The sequence below is a fragment of the Chlamydotis macqueenii genome, chromosome 7, assembly GCF_036417535.1.
Source record: "Chlamydotis macqueenii isolate bChlMac1 chromosome 7, bChlMac1.mat, whole genome shotgun sequence".
Classification (NCBI taxonomy): domain Eukaryota; kingdom Metazoa; phylum Chordata; class Aves; order Otidiformes; family Otididae; genus Chlamydotis; species Chlamydotis macqueenii.
In genome coordinates this window covers 42,925-55,058 of record NC_141562.1, presented here as the reverse complement: position 1 = coordinate 55,058, position 12,134 = coordinate 42,925, and the positions used below count along the sequence as shown (strand labels likewise).

Below are 12,134 nucleotides of genomic sequence, written 5' to 3'. Positions count from 1 at the left end.
CATATCTATTTTCTCCCCCTCCTCCTTCCCAGTCGCTTCTTCCTATGACCTCTCCTGTGCTACCACAAGCACCACAGGACTGGGAAGCAACATGGTAAAAACGAAGTTGGTTTTACCAACTCGGTAAAAAACAGTTTGTTCTCAACGAGATCAGTCCCTCTCTGCACTCAGTTCCCACAGCTCACCGATACTGGGATGAGGAAGAAGGGAGGAAAAGCTGTCCTCTTCAGCAGCAGCCCAGACCTAAGCCAGACTGAAGTGGCCACAATTGCAGCCTCAGTGAGGAGCTGCTCAGCCCTCCTTAGCCAGTGGATGGCCTTCTACTTCAGCACGGCCCTTCCTATCTTTCCAGCCTTGTCCTGAAAACAAAGCATCTCCCAGAGTTATTCATCCCAGGCCTTCACAAAGAGTCCCACAGTTACATTAAATACATAACTTTGAATGGAAACCAATACCACTTCTGCTGGCCATCCCTCCCTGAAACACCCGAGCTGTGCCCTGTGCATCAGCCCAGTCCTGCCTGTGTCAGAGCTCGGCTCCCCACTTGGCCGCAGCAAGTACTCAGCGCTTTTGCAAGGGATCTACATGCTCCCATGCCAAATACCCAGAAAAGCACAAAAGTAGCAAGGAGCCTTGGAAAGACTGGTGCCACAGCTTGCTGAAGATCACATTGGAACATCGATGCAGAGCATCGGTACACGCTCCTCTGTGGAGCCACTCAGCTGTCTAGAAGACAGAGGCTTTTCTCATCCTTGCTCAGTGTGCACCTCCCTAGCTCTGAAAGACAGGATCCCTGTCATCATCAGTCCCCTTCGCCCCTGGCTGAATCCTTTCCAGGAGCTGCGTAACGCAATTGTATAGTTAGCGACTATCGCAATCATAAGTGGGGCCGGATTGAAGGTACAAAAGCAAACTTCATTTTTGACATTTCCCAGCCTTAATAAAACATCTTTACATGGGGAATGAAGATAACGTCTTCCCCTGACAAGCTGTTTGTGCCCTCTGGATAGCAAGCAGCCTTGTGTCAGGAACGTGCCTGCCTTTTAAGTGGGAGGTTGCAGTTTGACAGAAGCAGGGAGCAAAGGGGAGAGGGGACTGAGCCACTTTTAAGCAGTTGCCAAGATTTTGCAGTGCCAGCAAGGTCTCCCGGCCTTAGCATTGCTCTGAGGCAGTGAAGCCCTTTTTTTTTTTTGGCTCAGGGTCTGAAAACGCTTCCCCACCTCAGGCACACTGATGACAGGAAAAACTTCAGTCCAAAGAAAACTGCAAACTAGAAACTAGTTCCAGTTTCCCACAGCCTTAAGCCAGGCCTTGCCATGGGCACCCTTGGAAATCGGCAGGAGGCAGGGTCACCAGCCCTGCTGGAAAGAGGAAGGTACCCAAAATGGAAAGTGGCTCATTTATTGCTGAAGGACACTTGTGCTGGGTCAGAAAGAGGACAGTGCCTTGGGCACTCGCTCCATCAGCTGCTGCTTTTCCACACCACCTGCTCCTCCTGAAGATGCCAGGGACAGGGGATGAGCTCCACAGGAAAGCCTGAGGGAGCTGTAGCAAACACCTTTCCCTCCAACCCTCAGCAGAAAGGATGAGCAGAGAGATCTGCCCCTGGCTCACCCTCTCATGGAGCAGGATCCCCATGCCAGCTCTGGATCAGTGGAAAGCAAAATGCAAGCACTTTCCAGAAGGGTTGCCTCTATCAAAAGAGTTTCCAGCTATTGAGGTATTGTAACAGCCCAGCAGCAGCCGATCTGCTGCCCCTCCTGTCAGTTTTCCCTCTGCAGCCACATCAACACCACCGCTTTTAACCCGTCAAATGCTAGCACTGCCCTGCATGGTACACACTCATACTTTAATATTAACCTTGCAGAAGATTAAAACCACCATAAAGCAGCATTGCCTAGCATGGAGATCTTCAAGCTGTACTCTTTTGATTCCCTTCCAAATTTTGCCCAGACTTGCAGTATAGAGGGGAGCAAACCTTCACCCACTCTCCATGCACCTTCAAGAGACAACAAAGCTCCCTCACCATCAGACACTGAAGAGCTGAGAGCAGGCAAATCCGCAGGTAAAAAGGGGTATTAGTGGGGTCTAGAAGTCTGAGGAATTTTAGAAATGTAATATTTAAGGTAGTCCAGAAAACATAAGTCGGTTCCCAATATATCATCCCTCAAACAAAGCAACCAACACATGACAATTGCATCTCCACACTCAACTACACAAGTAGCCTCATGTCCATGTTTCATTCCTTTATCTGGACATTGCTGCCCTGCATCAGTCTTCATCAGACACTTTCAAACACTCCGCACTCAACAGTCATGTAGTATGCACACCACTCCTGAAATACGTTGATACGATGGAGACTGCTGAGCTACAATGCTGACAGAGGGACAATGCAAACATGTCAACTCAACTTTTATTTCACTCAGCCAGGAGGAAATTGAAAGCACCAAGATCCTTAAATTTTTTGTGTCCCTAGCAGGAACTGCTGCAACAAAAAGATACTGATAGCACCACAAATAAAAAGCTTGCATCCAGCACAGAGATTTATACTTTGTATTTAGTGCTGGTTAGGCAGGATGAGTATAGTTCACCATGTCCTTTCACATCAAAGGTGTCCCTACTGCGGGACACGGCACAGCTGTCACACAGGAACTGGTTATCATCAGATGGGGAACCAGTATTTCCATGGCTGGTGATGGCTTCACATGCTAAGGCTGGTTTTATCTCCTCACCAGGTCTGACTGCACAGGAAATGTTACAAGATCAGTGACAGAAGGTAGCACAACGAGTCGTAGATCAACCAAAAGGGAGAACACATCAATGTACTTCTCTGGGCTTATTGCTGGTAGGTCCTTTTGTGTCCACACAACAGATGCTGAAAATCAATCATGACTCATGTGAAACCTCATCTGCTCCACTAGTCCTCAATATAGGGCAAAAAGGCATTGGGGATTTTGGGAAAGACAATCCAAGGAACTTCACAGATCTAGATGTGATAAATAAAACCCAAAACACTCCCCGAAAAGGAAAAACAATGCACAGCACTAAACACACATGCTTTTGCCATCAGCAGAGAATACTGTGTATAAACTACTTGAAAAAGGACCACTGCCACTGCATGCTTCCCAGATGCCATCAGAATGAGAACATCTGTAGATGTCACAACCTGTCTACATCCACCATACAACCATATCACAGCAGCCAACTGCTTAGCTGAGGCTGGGTAAAGAAAAACTTTCATCTTTCTCAGAGGTCCAGTAGTAAAGGCACAATGTCCTTCCCCAAAATCAGGGCCATCACAAACACAAGGTGCTTTCTGAAACTACACCAATCAGCCACAAAACCTCATGACCTCACTCTAACAACAGGAGTTTCAAACTTCCAGTACTAGAAGCAGCCCAGACACTACAGTAGTGAGTGCATCCCCTTCCTACACTGTCCTTCCTTCCATCACCTCCCACCACAATTTGTTAGACTCTTCCCTGGGGAGGACAGGCAACGGGGGAGCAATGGCATGCACCTCCTATGGTCATCCCCTCTCCACTGCAAATGAATTAATGGGCACATTCAAAATTATCCCTGAAACCTGAGTGGTGCAATACTCATCTGCAAAATGTGATGCAAAGAAGCATTTAGCAATTTCCACAAGGTGTGGAGCGTGGCTGGTACTGCACTCAACATTTCCCCAGCCAGGGGGATCTCTGAGTTCTTAAAAAAAGGATTGTCTCACTGTAGCAAAGGACGAATATTTCCTGATATTAAGAACAGCTGTGTTCCTCTGACTCCTCCCCAAGGTAGAAACAACGCATGGGAAGCTTTGGTCTAAGAGGAGACAAAGAGTGGAAGCTGGTAGGCAGCAGTGACTAAACCTCAGCAGCACCCGATGCACTGATTCACAAGTGGGTAAGAAAGGAGTGGAGGGATGCTGCAGTTAAGCTCTGGCACTTATCCCAGGAGGCTATGGATACTAAAAGCTTATGCAGGTTCAAAAAGAAAGCAGATGCAAGACAAAGCTATCCAAGATCATTAAAGACAATGAACCATTTCTGGCTCATGGACTGTGGAGTCTGCTACAGTCAGAGAGACTTTTTGGAAGTATCACTCTGTTTTCTCCTGCTCTTCTACACCTCCCTTGGCATTTGCTGCTGGTCCAATGGAAACAGACTACCGAGTTTGTTTTGAGACAGATCAGCCATTCTTAAGCATTTACAGTACATTTCTAAGGGATCATTTTAGCTTCAGCAAAGCTCCAAATGCAAAGGAACAGATTTATAAAAGGCCTTTAGAAAGTATTTTCCAAGTGCTTATCCATACCTTTAGGCTCCCAACTAACTTTGACATTCTGGTCTGAACTGCCTTGGTGGAAAAAGAGAAGTTTTTGTAGAAGTCCTTTAATAAAACAGCAGGATGTAATCACCTCTCTGGGACATTCCTAGAGAGAAGTCGCAGTAAAGTGTGCAGCATGTTGGGCATTGAATGACAGGGCAAGGCATGTAAGCAGAGAAGGAATAATGCGGTTACCAGCTGGGAAACTACTGAACGTGCAGAGCCACAGATCAGTCTGCACGGCTGGAAAGCTCTGATTCCCCCTGCTTGTAGTTTTATTCTGACCCAGCTCAGGGAGTGACAACAACAGGCTGGATCCTTCCTGCCAAAGCACCACAAATGGTTTGGAAATGGTGGTGGGGGGTTCAGGAGAGCTTGCTTTGCAGGGCCCAACTTCCAGGCAGCAAGAGGGCAAGAGAGAAAATGCAAGGCTGAAATCATCCCCAGACACATTCAGCTCACTCAAAGCTGCCAGCAGTGGGATTTAGCCAGAGCTTAAAGCAGTTCTCTGTGACTCTTTGTCACAGAAGTGTAGGTACAAACAAACAGGAGCTGGAACAAAGGGAGTCAACACACATTTTATTAGTAAAAAGTTAATCGGCTTAAAGTGTGCAACTAAATAAGCAAAGCTTACATTAAAGTGACCCGCCAAGAAAAGATGCCATGGAAATAAAGTTATAGGAAATACAATATAGCCTCTATGTTCTTTTGTAATCCAGTGTGATAAATATTCATGATTCTGGGTTAATGGGGTACCCAGCTCTCAGCCACCACAATAGTTTTTTTGTTTATTCTCAAGACCATGAACTTTGGAACCATGAACCTGAATTTCAGGACTCTGCATTCATGCATGTTAGCAAAATTTGGGGCAAGGCAGGGGGATGGAGACAACATCAAAACCCTGGCTTGTGAGAGTGTAACAGAGGTTTTTGATAATGAGTAACAAGAGCCCCAGGATGCAGAAGACTTCGGGTGTATCCATTACCCTCTCTGCCTCACCACCACCAGAAGAATGAGAGAAGAGGCACCACCTGCAACAAAACTCCATCCCTCACCTGCAGCCTCTCCAGGACACGGCTTACTACAGAGTTTCCCTCTCCAGAGGGAGCATCCTCAGGACAGCCCTCAAGGAAGCAGCAGCTGCCTGCATCACATAGCAGCATCACAGAGAAGAGGTCCACTCCTCATACAGGAAGGAAGACCTGTATGCCTGTAAACACAACACCTTGAGCCTTCATATTGACTGAAAGGGCACTTTGGCATTCTGAAAACAGTCCTGCAGTTAGAGGTCACCAAGCTCCAGCCCAGCATTCACACTGGATAGCAAACATCCTTTCAAAGCACACTTTAAAGAGTCCCAAACCTCCCTAGCCAGCCCCACATCCAGCTGATCCTTTGGTGGTGCCTTGTTCTGCTGATAGCAACGCTGGGAAAGCTGGCAATATTGTTAGGAGACCTTCCAATGTCTCTACTCTCAGTTGTAGTAACAGGTACAGATTACTGTTCACCCTTTCAAGGTATGTGAGGAGTCTCTAGGTTAATGAAGGACAGGGGGGAAACTTGTTTATTTAAAAAATAATTAAAAAAAAAACAAAACAAAAACAACAAACCAACACCATAGAAACTGAAAGTTCAAAGCCTTGAAAGCAATATGAGGAAGACAACATTAAATGCTGACTCAAGTTTTAATTTTAAGACTCTCGAGCTTGTTGGTTTCCCCACACCTGCTCACAACTAAAAGCAAAGACCACGATCCAGGTCTTCAGGAGTTTCCTGGTATATTCCACTCACCAAAGTACCAACCTCTTTCTCTGCAAAAAAAAAAAAGTCCCATTAGCTTTTCCACCTTCTCCCACATAATGTACTGAACCATGAAAGCAAGCCTCCGAACAGCCTAACACTTAACATCCATCACTGTGGATCAGTCTGCTTGGTCTGCAAACAGAGCTCGTATCCCTTCACTGACCCCTCAGGGTTTAATTGCCTATTTTAGGGAAAGTGCAGCCTAAGATCTGTAAATTAAAAGGATCTGTTCTTCATACATCTTCCCTTAGGACAACGTAGATGACAAACCTCACCACAGCGAGCTTTAGTTCTCATTTTGGGCAGAACTCCTCCTTTTGCTCAGCTGAACCTGAGCAGCAATAGGACAGGCTTCCTGTAACAATACAAAAGTCTGAAAGAAACAACAACTCTCCCTTGGATTATAAGTCTTTGACACTTCAGTCGAAATACCTCTACACAGGACTGCCATAAAATATTCATATCTAAAAAGGAATTTAGCAAGAACTATGAAAGTTGAGAAATTAATACAAAACATGGAAGTGTTCTTTTGAAAGGAAAACTATTTCTCAAATTAGTGAAATATCTGCCTTGAATCACAGAAGGGCTCTGTCTAAAAACCAAATACATAAGTAAACAGCAACAGCCTTCTCAGAACTGCTGTATCCTGCTCAGAGAGCGTGTATTTAGCATTTACCTTTGTCATCTTTTATCTTTGCAATGGCTGCATTAGCACAAAGATGACTGTCCACAGGGAGGAATACATAAACGTGCACTAATTGGGAAGAAAACTCTTTCCTCATTCCCTGGGTGGAATTTTGCACAGAATGTCATGTTCCTCCTGAAACGAGGAACACTCCCATGCCCTCTCACCAGATCCAAGGACATGCCTCTTCCCCTCACACTTGCCTCGATCTACCTTTGTTACAACAAACCAGTGGGACAGCTCAAACCTGCCAGCTCCTTCCATTTCACACCAAGCAGAGGCGTAGCTGTGAAATACACAGGCACCACAAAAGCATCAGGACCCAGCCACCATCACCGCCCAGGAGGACAGAAAGAGCAGGCACACTTGATGGTCTGAGGGTCTCAATTTCACGCCTGCTTGCAAACCCCAGGGCAAACGTGTCACACCTCTGCCGGGAGATGAAGGATTGTACAACAGGCAAAGAGGGCAAAAGGACAGAAAATGCTCTTCTCAATGTCAAGAAAAAAAAAGAGGGCAGCCAGGAGGTTGTAGTCCTCACGTCAACATCCCATTACTAACCAGCAGTTTACCTCGACAACAGAGCTTTCCAAGAAAAGGCAGGGACTTGGGCACTTGAGCAATGGCCTTAGGAGATCCCAGTTCTCTGCCCAGGAAACAGCAAAAAAAACCCCAGCATATCACATATCACCCTCCTACTGAAGCATGACAAAGAAGAGAATATATGGCAGAAGAGGCCAAAGAGGGGAAAACCAGAAATCAATAGGATCTAACAGAGCGTGACAGAAAATCACTTCCCCCATAAAAAGAGGTTACTTGCCAGGTTAATGAATCTTTTCTGTTCTGTACTTAGACACCCAGGAAATGGAAGGGGTCACAGGAGCAGTGTGGGTGAGAATGCAATCCCTAGAACATGCTTTCAGGAACAATCAAAGGTTAGATATTAAATCCAGGCAGCGGTCAACTGCACAACGCATCAGCAGCTTTATACACGGGCCAGCTGCAGCTCAGAGCGTCGCTGAGCAAAACACACTTCCACCGTCAATACCACAGCAAATAACAGGCTTCTCTTCCAGGCAAAATGAGCCCAATGGGCTACTCCAGCCCCCCAAAGGGTCAGCCCCAAGAATCAGAGCATCTCTGCCTTCCCAGGTCAGCAGTGCCAGCACAGACAAAACAAAATGGTCTATGGGTCTCTAATCTGAGTAACTTCAAAAAACACAAAAACCAGACTGCACCAGCAGGCACACTGTGCAAATAACTCTGAAAGCTCTTGGCCCAGTGGCCAAAGCTTCTCAAAACTCGCTTTTAGGTAAAGAGCTGTGCCTCACTGTTGCCAGGAACACACAGACAGCAGACAAACCAATAGAGAAGCGTCTGGACAACGGCCAGAGACAAGATCTGGTGCCCACAGAAGCCCAAACTAGACCTCCAGAGCATCAAACATAGGCAAAGCCAGGTGCATGTAACTTTGGACTGCAGTTTCTTCTGACTGGAGCCCTGTTGACAGGCTCCATAAAAGAAGCACAGACCCTTGCTGTTTTATCACTCCCTGGCCCACATCCAGCTTGAGCTACTGACAATAGGCCACCCAAGGAATAGCTCTACTTGTGCCCAAGATATTCAGGGGAAATGCAGGTGCATGATTTCCATCCTTTTCAAGGCCACCTAACTTGTGGGTCACTATATTAGTTTGCCCCACCGCCTGCCAGAATAATTTAACAACTGCTGTTTCTCAGTCTGGGGCCTCTTGACTCAAACGCAGCTCAAACACCTCTGCCATGCAGCTGTCCAAGCTTCTCCTGCAGCAGTTGCCTCATTTGCTACCCACTACCCAACTTCCACAAGAGACATGGATAATGCAGCCACAAGTCCCGTTTCCCACCTGCATTTGACGCAGTATCAGAATAGGATAGCTGTTCAAGACAGAGTTCCATGTCACATCATTCGAGTCTACCTTCATGCCCAAGGAGCTACATCACAAGCTCCAAAGTACAAGTTTGGAGCTGCAAGTCCAGTGCATTTAAGTATTTTCACATCTGGGGAGTTTTAAAGCAAAACCAATACCTTATTGAACCAATACCTTCGTGACACAGCATCCTGCCAACACACACGTCAGTGGGGACAGTCCTCTAGTTCCACCACAGACATCTGCCCCTGGAGCAGGCACAGGCTTTTCTGTCAGGCACAGCCCCTGCTAGTGGGATGCAGGGCACAGTTTGTAAGTAAATCTCTCTCCTCTGTCTTCCAACACCATGGTACGGTTTGCTCTGCAAACAGCTTCCGGGTTTGCGGATGGGGAGGTTAAACAGATGCTTTTTGCTTGGGTGCTGACATTTGCACAAATAAAAAATGACTTGAGAGGGTGTGAATTTCCATTCGGGTCTGAAGCTGAGCTGATTCATGGACCGGCAGCAGCTGCGGGTCTCTGACAATTCGCATCAGCCAAACCAGAGGGTGATTTACCAGCGGCTGGGGTTTCGCGTGGGCTTCCTTCTCAACGCACAGGTAAAAATTTCTCTCCATTCCTAGCTGGGCTGACACAAACTGGCCAAGAAAGAGCAATCAATCACCGAGAGTTCTTTAATCAAGAGCTTCCTTGCACATTTAAGCAGTTTCTATTGACAGGGAACCTTCCTGTTCAGGAAGTGCTAGAGTGGATCTAGCATCAGTACAGGTGTACATCAGAGTACAGGGGCTCTTGGAGATCAGCTACAACAAAGGAGGAGGAAAAAAAACAACAGAAGATCTAGTAGCTGAATGAAAACAACAGCCAGTTTCTGCTCAATCATCCATCCCTTCTGAGCAGGGAAAGCACATTTCAGACCTAGTTGAAAGCAGTTTTGTTGCAGGTTCATACTTACAATACCTATGATCCAGGAAAACCAGGCTGTTCAGTGTCAGGAGCACCTCCTTCCTTCCAACGCTGCGCCATCCCCAAGAAGAGCATGCAGACCTCCCCATCAGGCCAGTGTTCTCTCCCCAGTCCCAGCACCATCTTCTTGCCACAGACAGCTCTGGGCTCTGATTCACAGAAGCCAGTCCCATCATTTCCCTCCAGCTTCTCGAAGGAAAAGGGAGATCAGCACAGCAGCCCACCTATTACAGCAAACAGCCCGTTACACAGAATCCGTTCCTCATGCGCTATGCAGCAGGTATACAGGGCTGCTGGTAAGTGACTGAGGATGGAAGAACCTACTGACCATAAGGAGACCAGCATGAGTTACTGCTGGGGTGGGAGAGGAGAGGGGGTACCCGGCAGCCTGTGGGAAAAAGCATCGCAGAACACCTGAGGCAGAAAGCAGAGAAGCATTTGAGCAATCCTCCAGGGAGGGACTGGAGAGAGCTTCAGGAAAAGGGAACATCCGAAATGGGTCTGAAGGAAGCACAGAGGGAAGCAGGCAGAGAGCACAAGGGTCTCTGCAGCGAAGGCAATGTGAAAAAGAAGGAAATGGACATACTAGAGAAAGGAGGCTAGAAAATCCAATGCATCAGGCACACGGCAGCTGCAATTTCCCCCAGACTGGGGAAGCAGTCACTCACCTGGGATACACCCATGGGCACAGTTTTAGCAGTAAGAAAGAGGTGGCTTACCAGTAAAACACAGCCAGTCCTTGCATTAGCCATCCAGCTAGGCGCAGGCACGCTACGCAGGAGGTTAGGACAGGAAGAGAGTACAAACTCCAAGCACAACTGTGAAGGTGGAATCTAATTCCACAAGTGGAAAGCACCTTGAACCAAAATGCTCAGTTTTGTAGACTTCTGAAGCCTGCAAGAATCGCAGCACAGTTTTTAAATGCCTTTGGCTGGAGCTCTGTGAGGTACTAAACTTCCGCCACAGAACACCTGAGGAACGAGTAGTTGTCATTGATCAAACCTGTGCAGGCCATGGCCAAGGGCATACACCTGTGAACTGTGAACTGCACCCAGACTACAAGTTCAATGACAGCTTTACAAGGTCTTTGCAAAGGAGACAACTCCAAACACCTCTTCCCCACCCCACCAGGCTTCTTTAATGAAATAAAAGCCCCCTGTCCTAAGCTTGCCTGTCCCTTTTCCTGTCCATTGCTAAATCCCAAGGTGCAGGCATAGCACTGAGTGTTACATCTCATGCAGGACAAGCAGATCCAACATGGCCCAAGAGGTGTCAAAGATCAAACATGTTTCTGTCAGATTCCAAGTGGACATCTAAATGCTGGAAGGACTTCAGACCCATATCTCAAGTGCTTCTTTTCCCAGGGATCCTAAGGTTTTGCTCTTAGACTCCCCAGGCCAACGGCTTCTCTATCTGGAAATCTCAGCTGCAAGAAAATGCTTGGTGGTTATTTTTTCTTTAAGCTGCAGCCATTAGTTTATGCTTGGCTAGGATTATAATAAAAGCCACTTTAAACCTTCCCTTTGAGGAGGAAGCTTCTGCTGCAGTTCTACCTCACTGCAACACCTCCCCAACAGCAAACAGCTGCATCAGTGAATGCGTATGAAGACAGAGTGTCTCCGGTAGTCCTCACCCACCTGTTTTCTGTTCTGTAACTCCTGTCACCTCCCCAAAGCAGGTAAATTAAAGACTGAATAGTCTGTTCTCTCATTCTTTCCCAGACCACCCAAAAAGACTCAGTCAACTTCCTCCTCAAGCATTTAACCCTTCCTGCAACATACCAGGGAAAAAACATGAGGAATGATTGCTGGGGAGAGCTTTCTCCTTCCTCTAGAAATGTTTGCATCAGCACTGAGGAATCCACAGACTGGGTTATGTCCCAGACTTTTCCCTCAAAGCACACATGTAAGTATTGGTGGCAAAGAAAGGAGGAAGGAAACTTTCTTTTCTGGAAGTCCATGTGGCTTCAAATGTCAGGAGACCAGTGCTCCCAGCACTGCCACTACCATACTGACCACCCTTGGATAAGCGTTGGCTCCCACCACCATCTTCTACAACCCAGAGCACTGCGCTAGAGGCACTGGTACCTTCACCACAGCTGCACCACAGCTCACACCTCTTGCCTCAGTTCTTCTTCTGAGCTCACGTTCTCAGTGCTCCGCAAGATCCCCAGGACCAACTCACTCTGCTAGTGCCATCTCCCTGCCAGAGCCCTGCTCCCCTTTCGCAGCCTCCCCGTGCCAGGTCTGCCTGCTCAGGAGCTCTGCAAGCAGCGGCCCAGAGCAAAAGCCATTTGGCCAAATTCTCATGGAAAGAAGCTGAACTTGTTCACAGGGCTCATTTGTACCTACATGCAATTCCTCCTCAGTCTGGCTCTCTTCAGCAAAGCAAACTATCCTGCAGGGTACTTGAGACATGTGGCGGCGGCAGGAGCCCTGGACACTT

General features: G+C 47.3%; 1 protein-coding gene across 1 annotated transcript in view; it reads right to left on the bottom strand.

Annotated features, from left to right (window-relative positions):
• TLL2 (tolloid like 2) overlaps nt 1-10,708 on the bottom strand; it is a 92,532-nt gene extending 81,824 nt beyond the window's left edge. Inside the window, 2 exon segments of the mRNA XM_086751775.1 lie at nt 8,898-9,361; nt 9,675-10,708. Of these exon segments, the coding sequence (XP_086607901.1) occupies nt 8,898-8,913 (16 nt within the window). The 5' untranslated portion in view covers nt 8,914-9,361; nt 9,675-10,708.
• Nucleotides 10,709-12,134: the final 1,426 nt, after the last annotated feature.